The sequence below is a fragment of the Euprymna scolopes genome, chromosome 39, assembly GCF_053919585.1.
Source record: "Euprymna scolopes isolate OS-2025 chromosome 39, ASM5391958v1, whole genome shotgun sequence".
NCBI lineage: Eukaryota > Metazoa > Mollusca > Cephalopoda > Sepiida > Sepiolidae > Euprymna > Euprymna scolopes.
This window is the reverse complement of record NC_136520.1, coordinates 31953294-31971536: the sequence shown is the minus strand read 5'-3', so window position 1 is coordinate 31971536 and position 18243 is coordinate 31953294. Positions and strand designations below refer to the sequence as shown.

Below are 18243 nucleotides of genomic sequence, written 5' to 3'. Positions count from 1 at the left end.
CACATAAACGTGATAGTTATATGAATATATGTGTTATAGGCTATTTAAGAACGCGAATTTGGAGTCGACGCATGACCATTTGTAACAAAGAATATTTGTGAATGTTTTTCTATAAACAAAGAAATTGTAATAGAGAATGACGTTGTATGTAGCAAAATCGCTTAATACAAACGTTCGGAAAATCTAAGGAGCAGCGGAATGTAAGCGAATAGCCAATGAAATTGCTGGAAAAGTAAGGACCTGGTCGACATGGCAAAACTCCCAACAATCGGGCAGGGGGGGGGGAGGAAAGTAAAACTAACGAGTAAGTAAAGTAAGATTCCGGTTGATGTAATCTCCGACTTTATTCATGTGCATCTTGTCGAACTGTCCTATAAATAGGATACCAAATAATTTATTTTTCAAATCTAGTACTGATTACTGCATAATTACTCTGAAGAAAGGATAAAATTCATCTATATTGATCATCTCTCCAAGAGTTGTTGGAACCCTCTTAAAATTCTATTTATTCAATGAACTTGTATAAAAACTTTATATAAATGACTTACAATCGTAAACCACTAACTTATTGTCAAAAGTGCGATGCAAGTCTTTATGTGAACTCCTTTGCTTCTTACCATAATGTGTAAATTTTATCTTGAATTTCTAAAAGATATCACATGTACTCAGCGTCATATTTATAGGATAATCAATATTTCGCTTTCTAAATTAAATAAATTTTTTCCTTTCAATTTGTGTATAACTTATTTTTAGTCATTACGCAAAGTTTCAACTCAATAGTAAAAAAAAAAAATTAGATGCTCTGTGACTTAATGGGTTAATAGGTGCTTTCCAAAGCCATGTCTTTTATAGGTCCTGGGATTTAACATTTTAGGTGGACGTAAGATTTCCTGCGTTTGTTTGGGATGAAATGAGTAAAAAAAACAACAACAAAAAAACTTTAGTTCCCTTTTTCTTATTTTATATTTACATATATTTTACCTACTTCAACGTTTTTTTAATTGAAAATTAATGCACACATGACCAGGTGTTACCTGCAATTGCCTTTGGTATCAATTTTAAAAATCACTTAGTGACATCAGATGGTAATGAACACACCCTCCCACATGTACAAGACTGTGGCCCGTTGGGTCACAACCACAGCAACTATTCTAATTTCATTTGGAAATTCATAAGCTGTTATATATCTGACAAGTTGGAATATATGAGATAGCAAGTGAATGTTTGCCATCCAGTAGGATGTCCCATTCCCAGCTTGAACTAACTGATAAGAAAATTAAAAAAAAAAAAAAAAAAAAATTAAGAAAAAAACCCCAAGTAAATTCACCCAAGTTTTTATAGATAAGGACGGCTCTATAGACTGGCTAAAAAGAGGATTACTCCATGATGATCAGGAAAGAATTATAATGACTGTTCAAGATCAAGACTTGATGACTAATATTTTTAAAATGAGTGGTCTCAGCAACGACAACAAGTGCAGGTTCTGCCACACAGAAGTAGAGTGTGAGCCACCTGATATTCAGCTGTAAGGTTCTGCTGGGGACAGCTATACTACAAGGGAGTGTGTAAATATCTCCATTGGATAATCTGTAAAAAGTTGAATATCGAATGTAGCAAGAAGTCCTGAGAACATATACCAGAAAGAATAGTTAGAAATAGGTCAAACGTTATCCACTATCACTATGAAAGTCCTACAGCTACGGGCCTAAAAAAAAAAAAAAAAAAAAAAAAAAGGGGCTATTAAACTCGACAGTGATATGGCCAAGAAATTAATGTCCCTAATGATGCAGAGTTAAGAGCTGAGGAGAAAGAAGATAACGAAATACCAAGGTCTTATGTACAACAGGGAAAGAAACTGGAATCTTAGGAAGATCTCCATCATTCAAGTATATATAGAAGCAACCGGACTCGTGAAAAATTTTTTTTTCAAAAACTATCAGGCAAATATACCTGATGAACCAAGTGCAAGAAAGATTCAAACAATAGCACTTAAAGGGACGGTTAGAATCTTAAAAAGATCTGTTGGTACGAATGTCCGAGATAACGGGTGAATGTCTGGTTTCTGGTAGGATGCCCCAGTCTCAACTAGAGCAAAATAAGTTTTTTTTTTTTTTTTAAATTTAAATGGAAAAGTTTGAATTATTTACTAGACACCATATTAGTGTTTCAGTCTCTGTAACAAAGCGCGGATGCAAATACATGTGAAATAACATCACCAGTAAAGAAAAAGATTATGAAAAGAAGAAAGAGCATGTTAGAGAAGACGATCACATGAGATGTCATAGGCGTAACAAGAAGTTACGTACGGCAGAAGAATGAGGAAATAACTCGTTACAAAAAAAAAAAAAAAGAGGGGGGGGGGGAGTTATTTCCTATTCTTTGTCTACTTTTGCGACTGAGGCTACAAGATGTTGGTTAACGTTACATATAAACCAATAATTACTCCAGACAGCAAATTTTCAACTAACTGAACAATTATAATTGGATGCTATATAATAATTTTCTTACTATTGTTTATAATTTGCAAAGATATATATATATATATATATATATACTTACATTAAAATATTTTAGATAAAATTAAAATAAAATTTTGGCTTAGGATACCTACTATTAGCTGTAACGAGATGCTACGCATCGCGGGAGAATCAGGAAATAAATGTCGATGTAAAAAAAAAAAAAGCGAGTTTTTTCCTCTTTGCGACTAAGGCTACAACGTGTTGGGTAAAATTACATCTGCGGAAAAGTTTGTCAGTACAACCTGACATGAGGATACTTCACCCTACAAACTGACCAAATATTCAATGTAAAATAGTATTCAAAGCCCAAATAAGATCCCTTTGGTATGGTTACAAACTGGCTTATATGAGGAATGGTGTATCTATTCCCAGTGATGTTACTATTAGTAACAGCACTAAGCTGGATAATTAAGCAAACTAGATGATCATAGAATCCGGCAAGACCAAGAAACCACAAGGAAGAAATAAGACAGTTGGGGTGAGTGGAATGGAAGCAAAAAAAAATACTCTTTTTTAATAACTCATTATTTTAATAGTAAACAAAAATTGTGTTGACTTCAATACTTTTATATGTTAGCTTATATACATTTAGTGCCGCTCCTACTACACACCATCATTGGGTGTCTCCGCTCTCTCTGTACAAGGGTTTGTTAGGATAACTTGACATCTTACAAGTAAACGCTATTCAAATATTCAAAATTTGATAGTATTCGGAGCCCAAATAAAATCCCTTGGACACGGCTATACACTGGCTCCTAAAAGGAATGGTACACCTTTATGCAGAAGAAATGACGATTTTCTGATAAATTGGAGAAGCAAAACAATTGTCAACAGTTACATTGCATTTGTTTTTTAATCTGGCAAATAAAATATGAATAAATACTATCTTTCAAGTTTTAAATCCCATTATTAAAATAAATATATATATATTAGAACCCCGTGATAGGTTTTTAGGTTACAATGTGGAATACGATGGTTTTCTGGCACCTGGTTACAGTATTTGTTCCGCTTTATGGTGTTATTTGATTATATACATGTGTATTATATACTGTATTTTGTTACTAATTTTTAATGCCGTATCCCGGAGTTTTACTGCGCGCGCTCGCGTGCATTGTGTTTAATTAGGCAGTATTTTTCCATTTAAACAAGCATTATTAAAAAACAATGCCTGCCATAACCATTGCCCTTCCAGGTGACTCAAATTTTTCACCTTCGTTCATAATCCAATTAGCAATCTCAACCTTTATACCAAGGAATGAGTGCGGTGGGGGGGGGGCAACATTCAGTTAATCGACATGTACGCTAAAAAGGAGAGAGAGGATAGGTCTTTTAATGGAAAAATTTGATATTCTTCAAAGTACCTCTAAATGAGAATTACATTTCTAAAATGAGGTAACCAAGTGAGTACCTGGTACTATTATTGTAATTTAACTCTTGTAGTTTTGTGATACTTACAAACGCTAAAATCAAATGACTTTCTTTCTCAGATTCGTTTGGCTCTCTTCATTAGCTAGTAAGTTTTCACAGGAACGTGTTAATTCAAATATTTTCATCCAATGAAAATCATTTAAAACTCCAAAGTAACCTGACGAAGTTAGAAAATCCTATAAAACGTGGTCAACAAAATCAGTTTTTTCCAGACTTCATCAACCACACCTGTATGAAAAATCCCAAGAAAGTCTAGGTAAAAAGGACTCAATGACTCACGTACAAGGCTTTTCTATCTCGTGCACACATTCCTGCATGCTAGCAAAAGTCAGGCGAACAGAAAAAAATTACTACCCACTTACATGCACTAACAAGCAAAAGGTAAACCAACACACACAATGCCACGCTGCCAAATACTCACATATGTATATTACTTATACACATGCATATTCACACTATGAACATATTGATCTACATATTTCTAAGCCTTGTGACCATTAACCTAACTTTCTTCAAACGTGTTTGCATAAATGACTGAAAGTAAACTTTATATTCTTATTAGTAGGGGAAGGTGGAGAACAGACAAGCTCCCCTAAAGAAGGGGCACTTGCCTCAACAAAAATTTCCTGAGTACCTCCGTCGGCATCCCCCAGTAGGGGCGCTTCAGGTGGCAAGCAATAAATTTGCCCCACCCGAAAGCCCAGTGGCAAGGCCTGGGAGGGTGGACCGCCTAGGTAATACCCAAGCGGTGTATCTCAGTTCGACAGGTGCCGGGCCGGTTCCTGGCCCCTCACCTATTGGGCTGAGGGTCAAGAACGGATCCTTGACGAGTACTTCTACCCTGTCTCCCTGCAGCTGAAGCCGCTAGGAGACATATCTCATCATAGTCGGACTATATTGGGCTATGATGTCGCACAGTCGGGAGATTCTATTTATAAACGATGCTGCTTTTTTTGAGATGAGCATAAAAATGAGTCTTTTCCCAGTGAAGCGGTATATTATAAAAGAGTGTGTATATAGAGACACACACACACACACTTTTCCGCCCCTATAAGTTCTTAACAGTTAAGCACTGTCTGTAAAATAAAAAGTCGGTTAGTTGGCCTTCAAGTGAGATCGTGACTTCCCAATTGCTTGATCACTGTAGACATAACATTTACGTCTGTATTTAGCTTCATCAATGTTTAAATTTTACTAAATTCTCGTTGCAGGTGATGCTTGCCCGGGGGTTATTTCCTAGCTAATGGAGTCAGAAATGTCATTGCAGTTGGGTTTAATCACTCGACCAGCGGCAATCATGATTTCCTGTACTAATGATTTTGAAAAGATAAAACACTAGTGTCTGTAGTTATAAAAATAATTATATATATATATATATATATATATATATATATGCTTTATTTTTTTCATTACCGTTTTATCTGTTTAGGTACACATGTTTCGGTTACTGAATCGTATTAGTGATCCAGTAACTTTGTCAGACTTTACAGAAATGGTTATGATTTGGAAAAATGATATTAGAAGAAGCACGAAAAAAGGGAACAAAACGAAAAATAATGGGGAAAAGAAAAAGGAAAAAGGGGGGGGCGGAGATCGACAATAGTTAAGTTTTGAGGTTTAAAAAATATTAGGCGGTTGTGGGTGTTAGGAGTTTAAGAAGTTCATCTAGGCGCGGATAGAAATATAGGGATATTGACAAAGTTACTGGATCACTAATATGATTCGGTAACTGAAACATGTGTAACTAAACAGATAAAACGGTAATAAAACATAAAACGCATATTTGCTCTGCAGTAGTATTGAGCACTTTCTTCAGGTTTTTACTAATTACCATTTTTGCTATATATATATATATATATATATATATATATATATATATATACACACACACACTTGTTTTTTAGCCCGTTAAACCGGGCAAAAAGTTATAGACCATTGACTTATAATTAGTCAATTTATCATTCAAACACTACCATGTTTGAATATATGGTTAAGTGGCAGTTTTAGTTATTTAGAACTGCTTTAAAGCTTCACCGCTCACTCATTTTTTGACCAAATTTAAAACAATTATTACAGTTTATAGATAATCTTCTCAGCTGTAGTGTGAAAAAAAAAAAAAAAAAGCTTCAATTTTCGTTCAGTAAACCACAATTACGAATTTTCTGGTGTTTAAAATCGTAAAAATATGTAAAGAAGTGAGCGATGCTTTTTATGATTGGTTTTCATAGCAACCACGTCGCTTCAGCGATTACTGCTGCTACTAATTCATTGCTGTCGCAAAAAGAGAGAATGAAAGCATAAAAGGGAGATAACTGGGGGATTTTCTTGGAAGCAAACGAGTGCCGTACAGTGTTATATATGTGTATGTCATGTTTATGTGGGCAAAAAAATAAGACTGAAATTAAACAAAGAACAAGTGAATTTATTGGAAGCCTGGAAAAAATCATGGATTACAATAGAAAAATGCGAGCATGAAAAGTAATATGGTTAAGCTTAAACATGGAAAAGTAAAGGACTAGTTGTTAAAACTGGAAAAGAAAAGGACAAGATATTCTACTAAAAAATATAATAAATTTATAACTTGAAATATTGCAGCATTAAGAATTTTTTTAAATTCAATTTATAACATTATATAATCAATGCTGCAATATTTTAAGTTATAAATTTATATTTTTTACTAGAATATCTTGTCCTTTTCTTTTCCAGTTTTAAAAACTAATCCTTTACTTTTCCATGTTTAAGTTTAACCATATTACTTTTCATGTTTGCATTTTTCTATTGTAATGCGAAATTAATAGTTGAATATGGTTAAATACTAATTCTATTAATCCCTAATTGTGCATTGAATGGATACTATAATACTTAGCTCACTGCACCTTATAAAAAATGTCCATAGAAAATTCCGGCCAGATCGACCTAGTAGTTTTTGAAAAAAAAAAGTAGAACAGATAAACAGTCTAAGAGAAATAAAATCAAATCTAATTAATAAAACTCACTATGTTTGTCTGTCTGTCTCCATATTTTAAACCTATCTCTTCTAAAACTAAAAGTCGCAGAGTGGCGCTAGGGTCCCTCAAATGATTGGATTTTTTATGGACCATTCTTTTGTGGGTCCTTAGCCAATTAAAATAAGTTTTAAGGGGGTCAAAAAGGGATCAAAACAGCAACAAAAAAAATCGTTATACATTTTGTACATCCATCTTAGTTTATTTTTTAATCAGCCCATGCATGTCACATTGGTAACGTTACAGTGGTAACGTCACCAGCTTTGAATGCTACAGTTTTGCTTTTGGATACAATTCTAGCTGATGGCACCCAAATACTTTTTTATTTTTGCTTTTGAAATTACGACTATAATAATATATATGAAATCTGGACAAATTAAGATATATTTAAGCATATTTTATGACCGGGCAAAACCGGGCCACCCACCCTGCTAGTATAGATATAAACCTCAATATCTGCGTGCGTGCTGTTTATGTGTTCCATATAGAAAGTAACGGTTAGAAAATCTACATTCTAGAATGTATCTAAAAGTGTAATCCGACGTCAAATTTACCGGGAAGAGGGGAAAACCAATATATGAGTTCCCGAATCTCTAAGCACACTCTTAAGGTGGGGGCAGGGGGCATGAAGGCATACCTCTCTTGAAACTTCAAATATATACCATTATTAGGAAATGAGAATCATATGTATAAAAATTCTCCAGATAAAACAATGCAAGCGCTCCTAAATATCTATATTACTCTCTATATTCAGAATATCTATGTGCACACACCTCTAAATAACCCATGGGGACAGAACTCCCTTTAAACTATATTTATACCCAATTTTGATGAAATAATTATAAGACGCTAATTCAGAGTTTTCCAAAATATCAGCTACGTCTAACAATATAGGGAGGTAATGGGAGTAGGAGGAGGAGTAAAAACAAAACAAGTTATGATATGAGCATAGTAAAAAAAAAAAAATAACAGTGATCCTCATTCAATCCCGAGCAACGTCGGGTATTCCTATTAGTAGTCATATAAAATAGCATTTAAATCAGTGAAGAAAAAAAAATAAAGAAAAAAAGAAAAACGTCTCAAGCTGAAAAGTTAAAATAAAAATAAAAATACATATCAATCTGTATGGAAAGAAGAAAGAAAAATGTGTCTCATAAAAATAGAGTGAAAAATTTCTTTTCGAATTTTCAGACAGTGATGGGAGCTACTTGACTTTTATAGTAAAATATTTAGAGATTTACAAAGAATCGGAATCGGGAAATATATTGGAATCATCCCATCACTAATTTATATAACAGATTTAATAAATTCTGAAAAACAGAGACGATGAAATGAAAAGAGCGAATATACCCCAACACTTTTCATAAGAGTTAATTCAATGGTGTCACGCTTTGGGTTGTCTACATACCTCGCTATGCGATTTACACCTTTGTTTCAATGAACGAAATACAATAGCAAGGAAAACACACCTAATTGATTTCGCAATAATGTATGGCTAGAGAGTCTGGAACCCTAATAATTAACCCCAATGTTCAAAGAAACTGTGCAACACTTCAGAAGTCTCTGAAGACTTAGAAATCTAGTCTAACGGATGGAGAACTTATGCTATTTTTCATAATTTTTCCATTAATCAGCAACCAAATTTCATTGATCTCAACACCGGAATATATATATATATATATATATATATATATATATATATATATATATATATATAAGGAATTGAAAGATCATGGTTTGATGCGAAAATTCGTCTGAAAAAAAACAAAAACAAAAAAAAAAAAAAAACCCGAAAGATAGATATTTTTCCTTGTAGATATCAAATCAAAAGTCATACCTATTTTAATTGTATTGTTGTGGTATATCTTTTTTTTTTTCTGATTTTTCCATTCCCTCTTTTGTATAAAGGTATTTTCCTTATGAAAGAAACGGTTTTGATAAATTATCTATCACTAAAGAACAACGAATAAAAGCCAAAGTAAAATGTCTTTGTCACGAGAAGAATTGCATTCTACTTAGCTCTTCCAATATTAACAATCAGAAAAAAGAAATGAGGAAAAAAAAGTAAAAACACAACAAAGTCTTGGGCTATGTTCAAGATCAGGTTCTGAAATTCAATTCTTCCACCTACACACAAAAAAATGCTCACAAAAGCTCCTCCTTCATCTCGCCTGGAAAATACAAAACCAAAAAGTAATTTCCTTGTGACCAAGATTCAAATATATATACAAACGCATGTTTTCATTAGGAAAAGGGGGAAAAAATCAACAAAAACAAAATGATAATAGAAATATGAAGCCCAATCAAAAGAGTCATGTGACTGAACCCACACAAAGATGACATTTCCTTTGGCGCTAATGCTACAAATATGTAAACGCCAGAGGACACCATCCTGTAAAGAAAAAAAAAGGGGTAGTCTTTCTTTTACTGGTCAAAATGATTTACAAGAAAATGTTCCTCCTTGATTCAAAACTTATTTTTGTTTATATTTGTGAATGTGTTTTTGCTTATCTAACATTAAATGAACAGATATTTTCTCTAACAAAAGATACTTGTACACTGCATTATGGGTAATTTTCAATATGGCTGACTGGGAAAATTACATTATAGACAGGGTCAGTTTTAAGATTTGACCGATTCTATCAAATTGGCCTCCTGCACTTAAGTGTTCCACACCAGTAGATCCCTTTTTTCATTAAGTACAAAACTGAAAAACTAAGATGAAGATTAAGATATTCTTCCCCATAAAATTAATTTATTATTTATGATGAATTGACAGTCATTTATCTGATTGTTGTCCAGAATATAACCTAATTGAAAAAAAATAAATAAATAAAAAATACAGAAAAATAAAAAATACAGAAAAATTCTTTATGATGTACATACGTCACAGAACGAAAATGCCATATTCTCAAGATCCCATAAATTGATCAAGTATATATTTTTATATATAGAAACTTTTTTTTTACGATTTTCAGTTATTTTAATAGTAAATTATATCCATAGCTGATTTTTATCTGTATTTCGAATTGAGTGATCTTTTATTTAAAACAACATGGCGGATCAAAACAAACTCTCGCTTGCTCATAAAATTCGATTTTTTAAGTTAAAGTAATATTTAAATCAATTTACGTTATTTAGGGAATCATCATAAAGATTTTTTTATTTTTTAGGTTGAATTCTGGACAAGGATCAATTAATTTATGTAATTTTTTTTTTATCAATAACTGAAATCTTATTTTTTCATGAACAAAATGGCAGTCTAGTGCTTAAATTACTTCATGATAAAAAAGTTTTTTTCCTTATTTTGAATTTCTGATCATGAAAGAAAACAAGACTGTAATGTAAACATTTTTCTTTCTGTGCAGTATTATTGCTCTTTGGATAAATCGAGTTAAAAATTTTTTTTTACTTAACGATATTGCTGTGCCATAATATTACGATACCTTCTACACGCAGATACATGTATGGAAATAAAGAAAAAAGAGACTTAATTTGGTAAAGCTCTTGATAGAAAACAAGGTTGAAGTCATTGAAAAATTTCTTGCAAACAAAAATAAAAGGGTATTTTTCTAAAAGAGTATGTTTGCAATTGTATTTAAAAGTAAAACTTTTCATATTGCCTTACACAATTTTATTATACCAGGCTTTGCTGTTTATTCGTTTTTTTTGTTGTTTGTTTGCTTATATTTTATTTAAGAAATATGAACATCTATAAATTAATACTTGTAAAGTAGGACTCCTCTTCATAAGTTTTCTAATTGGGTCCCATACCGACTTTGATTATGGATAATTTTCAATATCACTAATTGGATAAAAAAAAAGTAAAAAAAAAAAACAATTGCATTATGGATAGTTTAAGAAAAATCGACAAATACATTTTGCTCTTAAAAAATATTGTCCATTTATTGTTAAATACTGTTTTAAACTAAATGAATAAAATAACCATAAATGAGTTTTAGTAAAAAAAATAAAAAATAAAAATTAAATTAAAAAAAATCATTGGGGAGTCAGAACAGGCGACTCGAAGTCTGCAGCAAAGATAAATGCGAGATAAATTATTCTATTTTCCTAAATCATAAAATAAAAGAATCAATAAATATTTCATTTTTTTTTTTTTATATAATAACTAAAAAACAGTGAAATAAGATTTTCTTTATTATTTTATACAAAATATAAGTATAATGCAATATTTTTTATCTGACACCGTTTGCTGCAGACTTTGAGTTGCCTGTTCTTGATTCACCAAAATCATTCACTTGTAAACCATTTTAACTCCTAAAAATGAAGATTACCATAAAAAAATTAGTTCAGCAATATTTTTGGAATCTTTTTCCAGGCGATTGCTAACACCATCTCTTTGTTCCTCTCAGTTTTCACAAGTTCTGCTGAGATAGGCCATTATAGAAAAAAAAAAAAAAAATTCCCCCCCACCCCGTTCTTTTTATCAAAACGTGACCATTTCAGTCCCAGGGTGACCAACATTATCCTTTTCCTCCTACTACTCGAACCTTCGAGGTGTCAATGTGTTGCGTTTTGACAGTAGTTACTGATTTTAATTTGTCATTTTCTTTTCTCGGAGTTGAGGACGGATGTTGTGAAGATGGAGGGTTGGTCTCTAAATGCTTTTCTTGGGCGGAATAGATGGTACTGTATCCGTATGGTTTCAGGTGATAGACAAAGTACTCTAAGACGTACATCATATTTGGTGGCACATAGTGAAACGTGATGGCATGGTCACTACAGCAGTCTTTACCCTGTCAGGAGAGAAAGAGAAATACATTTGATAACATTTGAGAAAGGAAACGAATAATGAAAAAAAAATGGATCTAAATAAATAAATAGGGAAGAAAAATAAGGATATAAAAAGGGGGGGGGGAATAGATAAAAAAAAAAAAAAAAGAATAAACCTATCGAGCATGCGGGGTTCCGTCCACGAGTGAAAAATTTATTTTCATCATGACTAATGTTTGCGCAAAATTTCCCCCCAAAAAACTAAAGGAGTGGTTATTGAGAAAAGTGAAAATGGACGAACATTTTGGGGGAAATTTTACCCCTATAATGCCCTCTAGGAGGGCAACCAGAGTTATCCTGAAAACTCCGTTCTGGCAAAAATTTACTTTCACCATGATTAATATTTGTGCAAAGTTTAGAAAATCCAAAGCGTGGTTATTGAGAAAAGTACGAACAAACAAGAGTGAATTACTAGATCCAGTCCCTCCTTTGTCGAGAGACCAATAAAAAAATTTAAAAAAATGGGTGAAGAAAAATAAGGATTAAATAAAAAAAATAAAAAAGAGTAGAAAATAATCTTCCTAGCCAGAATAAATATTTTTAGAAAAAAAAATATAAATCAAAATACTTTATTTTTGTAAAGAAAATGTTGCAAAGAAAAAAAAATTTGATCGTCTGAATCAATTATTATTAATTTATTAGATTCAAACCTATTGAACTTTAAGAAACAAACTTTAAAACTCAAACTGACTTTACTTTATAATATAAAAGTTTGTGCGTGTATATATATATATATATATATATATATATATATATAGTGAGAATGTGTGTGAGGACACTTCTCAGCCTATATACTCAACGAATTTTTGCTCTACATTAAGTTACTTATAAAACAATTTAAACAGGCTTGTCATAATTCAAGCGGCAACAAGAATATTCCAACAATATATATCATCATCATGACGGGCTCCTTGCCCGGACCAATGTGACTCTTCCTCTCCAGAGTTTCCTGTCCTCCATCAGTTGCCTCAGATCTTCAGGTTCACAGTTGGCGTTGTGTGCTATTTGTTGGATGTACATGGATCTAGGTCGTCCTCTGCTTGCGCGTCTGTGTCGTGGAGTCCATAATACATCACTCACCAATTCATGCTTGCTCCTCAGACAATGACGAGCAAATCGTAGGCGTCTTTCTCTGATGGTATTAGACATGGCAGATAGATTGCCATAAAGTTGCTGCTTCGTGGGATGATTTTGCCAAGATATATTTAATATTGTTCTTAGCATACGTATTTTTAGAAAAAAAATATAAATCAAAATACTTTATCTATGCCGTCTAGTTTTCTTTCCAATCTTTTGGTGAATGTCCAGGTTGTAGTACCGTAAACAAGGACAGACTCTACCACTGCCCTGAAGAACTGCCTTTTCAGTTTGTCAGCCAGTCTCAAAGTCCATACTGAATGTAGCCCATCCAATGCGGGCCATGCTTTTGAGATGCGAATTCAGATATCCCTCTATGTTGCTACCCAGATACATAAACTCAGCTACTTCTTTCAGTGTTAATCCAACCAAAGCCCTGATCTCTCCCTTCACATTGAAAATCATAAACTTTGTCTTATCCGCATTTATGTGAAGACCAATGTCATTTGCAGACTTCTAGCTTACGTAACAGTGTTTGCACATCAGCAGTGTTGTTCGCGAACAAAGCAATATCGTCTGCGTAATCTGCATCAGTTATGTGTGCTGATTGATGACGTCTTTTTCTGGATTCATTTAGGGTGAAGCCTAGTATGTTGTATACACAACAGAGGTGCGAAGTAAAAAGTCAAGACAGACAATGAAAAGAAAAGGGGCAAGAGTATCTTCTTGTAGAACCCCAGTGCGGATGTCGAAAAATTCAGTGTCCCCATCTGGGGACCTGATCATTGCTCGAGTGTGCTCATATAGCATCATGATAGCATTAATGACTTCATTTGTAATGCCATATGCTTTTAATATGCTGACCATTTTTTCTCTATGTACAGAGTCGAATGCTTTGGAGAAATCTACAAAGATCATGACTGCCTCAATGTTTTTTTGCTTTGACTCCTTCAATCAGTCTCCTAACAGTAAGTATTTGACTAGTAGTAGAGCGATTCTTTCTAAATCCATTTTGGTTCTTCCTGAGCACTTCTTCGATCTTTGGTTGGATACGGTTGAGAAGCATGGCATTGTAGATTTTTGCTGCAATTGGAGTGAGTGTTATTGCTCTGTAGTTGCTTGGTATGCTTAGGTCACCCTTCTTGGGGAAGGGAAGTATGCATCCTTCCCTCCATATATTATTTTTTTATTATATACAGAATTGCATGAATTAAGAAGTATGTCATTGAAACCACCTGTCTTCCATACTTCAAGAAGTATGTTATCTAAGCCTGCAGCTTTACGATTCTTGGTCTTCTTTAGTACATTTAGAAGTTCCTCATTGTAAAATCACTCTTCTCAATATCGAGTTCCTGTACAACAATCGGCTGAATTGGTTGGTCTGTTACTTCTGGTTTGTTTCCGAGTAGCTTTTCAAAATGTGCTTTCCATTTCGAACATGCATTTTCCGGAGTGTTTGCCTTTAACTTAGCTTTGGCAGGTCGTTTGCGCCCAGATATCTCATTTACTACTTGCCAAACCAGATAAGATTGTTTGTTAACTGCTGCATTCTGGATTCGATCTATTTGTTCTTGAACTTCTGTTGTTCTGATAGGTACATCATACTAAGCTCTTGAAGCACCTGCTTCCTTAATTTTGTATTCTGTCGAGTGGAGTATTTATGTTGCTTTTTGATTATGTTTTTTAACTTTTCTCGTTTTAATATTATTTTGCCATTTTCCCACGCTACTTTTCGCTTTACCTTGGGCTTCAGAGGTATACACTTCTTTGCTGCTTCTTGGTGCGATCTAACGAAGTTTTCATAGATGGTATTAGCAGTTAGTTCCTGCTCTTGTGCTTGTAAAGCATCAAATCTGTTTCGCAGTTCAAAGATGAATCTCTGATCTGATTGTCATGTGACAACGTTGACCAGTTGTAGGGCTGTCTAGATGATTTTTTAGTTTTGTTTGCTTGTAGGCTTAACTTCAACTTAGAGGTTACAATCCTATGATCAGTAGATACACCATAGAAACTGCTATAGGCTTCACAGTTATGACAGCTATTGATCCACTTATTCATAAAAAGATAGTCCAGTTGTGCCCTGTCTCCATTTGGGGATTGATGGGTCCAGAGCTTACCGGATCTTTTCTGAAAACGAGGATGCATGCATTGTAGGTTTCCATCATGGAAAGAGAACTTATGCTTGTTGTCTTCCCATCCTATATGTGCATTCATGTCACCTCTGATAACCAATAAATTATGTTTGGGGATTGAGCGCACTATTGCTGACAGTTCATCATAGAAATTCAGGATCTCTTGCTTGTCACTGACGTTGGTAGGGCTGTAGCAACAAATAACAGTAGTAGCAGGATTACCACTGAAGGTAGCAAGAATTGTCCTTTGTGTTATCTTCTCAGCACTTTTCAATGATTTCAATGCTCGAGGGCTAAGCAGAAGTCCTACTCCCCCAATGGTACTATTTGTCTATTTTTTCCATGCTGACGCTGATACTAGTGTCCAGCTGTTACCAATTTCATGGTACTTTATGTCCATATCATTGTGGAAGAGACGGTTCTCTTGAATACACACAATATCGATATTGTGTTCTTTGGATGAAGCAACAAGTTCGGATATTTGAGATGTGGGTTGAAGTGTCCATACATCAAAAGTGGATATTTTGATGGTATGTCTACATTTTGCTCGCTTAGGTTTTGGTGCTGTAGTAAACTTGTCGATAGCTGTGGTCAGTGCCAGCACACCAAGTAGCGACCCTTGATTACCTATGTGGCGGTCGATGTGGTATGAAACTCTGGTTTGATATTATCCGAGCTATCAAAAGATTCAATATGACTAAATCAAACCAGGAAAATATATATATATATATATATATATATATATATATATATATATATAAAACATACAGCCGAAAAACATTTTAGGTTGAATATCATTTTTTAGTAAGTGTAAGTAAATTCTTTAAAATTATATTCTTCGTTTTAATTATTATATCCACCTACATGTGACCATCTTTAATATTTTTTTGTTTTTGATAAATTGTGTGATGGCAACAGCTATATGCACGTGTAAGACCGTTAAAGAAAAAAACATATATACATTCGTCAAGGGTAACTTCGATGCTGTCTAGGTTTGCTCTCCTGAAAACTTCCACGTTTGATACGTAGTAACTATTTGATCTTTAGGATCCTTCTCAGATGTGTCTGCCGGACGGCTTCCAGTTTCCTTAGGTGTTCTCTATACAGAGTGTAGGTCTCTGCTGAGTACAGCAAGTTTTAGTCTTCCATCTATCAAGGCCAGAAATTTTGTAGGAAATAGATTTTTTTTTTTAAATCCTAAGCAAAAACTAAGAAAACAAATGGCTATAATTGAAACATTTTAAGCTGTAAAAAAAAGTGCCTAAAAGTAGGCTCTGGATAATCCCTTTAATGGGGTACCTTAACCCATTACACAATTTAGGTCATTACCTTTCCAACGAGCCTTCATTTGTTACATTCTGATCAATAGTTGTTCAGATTTGGAACTTTAAGAATTGCCAAAAAAGGTGGTATATTTAAATAAATATATATATATACACATATATATATATACATATATATATATATATATATATACATACATACATACACACATACATATACACATACTGGTAGCCAAATTAAATATTGAAATGCTAATATCTTTGATTCTATGGGACGAAACTACATAAAACTTAGCAGGCTTTTTGAAGATTATAATACTATTCTATGGTTAAAATTTTATGACAATTGGTAAAAAAGAATCTGCATTTTCAAGCCAATAAAATATTCCCAAATTTGCCTACATTTGCATATATATATATATATATTGTACTGCAGGCCAGCTTCAGTTTTGCTGCTTCGGTCGTCTCCCCTATGGTCTTGTCAGGCCACTAATAATTGGTAGCAAATAAATTAAAAAAAAAAATTTTTTTTTAGATAGCTTAATAGTGCAATATCAGAGCTATAATTTTTTTTATTTTATAGTGTACTGCTTTGCCAGGAATAGACACTCATTTTATTATTTATTTAAAAAAGTTAGGGTTTTATTGCCAACACTTGCATACAATTGTTTCCGTCTATGGCTGGTACTTAAATATATAACGATACTTTAATAAAAGTTATACTAGTTGGGCATTTCATCATTGCAAAAAAAAAGTGCATAGAAACAAATTCTCAAAATCTTAACAGCCTATGGACAGACCTTTCACATTCGGTATTTACATTTATATATTACTTGGGAGTCACCACTTATCAAGGTCCAAAGGCCACTCGAGGATAAAGGTTATTGAATGCAAGGTGGTAGTGTAATAACCGTTAATGGGGTAAATTGGATAGTATTTTATTATATATTTATTATTTATGAGGATGGGTCAACAAGAACGTGTTTACATTGGATCTGAAGGCTACCATGTTGTATTCAAGAACAGCAGAACAGGCAGGCAGGCAGCTCTGGGGGAAAAAAGCTTTGTACATGGAATCTGTTTAGATTTAGGCACAGATACAGTGGGGGAAATCGTTTATAGTAGTTGTAGCTAGACGAGTACTTTTTGTGAAAGTTTGGCAAGGAGGAACCATGGATTGAGCGCACATATATGTGTGTGTTTATGGGAAAAATGTTTATTCAATTATATTTCACCTTTTATTAATACCAATCCTTCAATGAAGCTCAATGTAACTACAGAGCATATACAAATAAATGACATAATATAAATCTCACCTGTCTGTTTAAATGTATGTATGTATGTATGTCTGTCTAAAACTTTTGACGTGTTTTCATGAGATCGATATTGTTTTGAAGCTCAACCCTCTGGATGACAAATATTGAAAAATTGGCTAAAAACATTAATTCCTTTACCCTCAACTGGACAATTTTCTACAGGGAAGGGTCGATTTTTTCGCCGATATTTTCCAATGTTGTCATCACTTTTCGATTGACTAGCCTTAATTTAAACATTCGTCACTTCCGGTTTGGCGATAGGCGCAACAGCAAAGACATGATTTATTTTTTTTCATGTTCTTTTCCTTCTTTGCAGTACAAGTTCGAGCCTGCCTGCCATCACTTTTTTTCTTTTGCTTAACACTCACCTCTAAACACCTGGGCAACGCCGGGCACCCAGGCTAGTCTATATTTTTTTTTATTTGAGGGTAAAAAATTACATATGGTCGCTACAAATAGCCGTCTGTTTCAGTCATTGAGATTTTTTTCTTTGTGGCGTCAAGAGATTCCAGGTCGCCTGAGGAAGTCTCATTGATTGAAACAGATGGCTATTTGTAGCGAACATATGTAACCGTTTACCCTCAAATAAAAAAATATTTTGCTCTTTTTATTGAGCACTATCTAACAACCTCGTTTTCATTAGTCCCGACTTTTGAACATATATATATATATATATATATATATATATA

The 18243-nt window shown here is 33.5% G+C and overlaps 1 protein-coding gene across 3 annotated transcripts in view; it reads right to left on the bottom strand.

The window, feature by feature from the left end:
* Positions 1-18243, bottom strand: part of LOC145263716 (glycoprotein-N-acetylgalactosamine 3-beta-galactosyltransferase 1-like) — a 206877-nt gene that overhangs the window by 61759 nt on the left and 126875 nt on the right. Inside the window, exon 3 of one of the 3 annotated variants that reach the window (XM_080120674.1) lies at positions 9274-11709. The exons of the other annotated variants lie outside the window; for them this stretch is intronic. Within the exon in view, the coding sequence (XP_079976800.1) occupies positions 11437-11709 (273 nt within the window). The 3' untranslated portion in view covers positions 9274-11436. Of the gene's footprint in view, positions 1-9273; positions 11710-18243 lie in introns of those variants that run through there. 3 annotated transcript variants of the gene reach the window in all.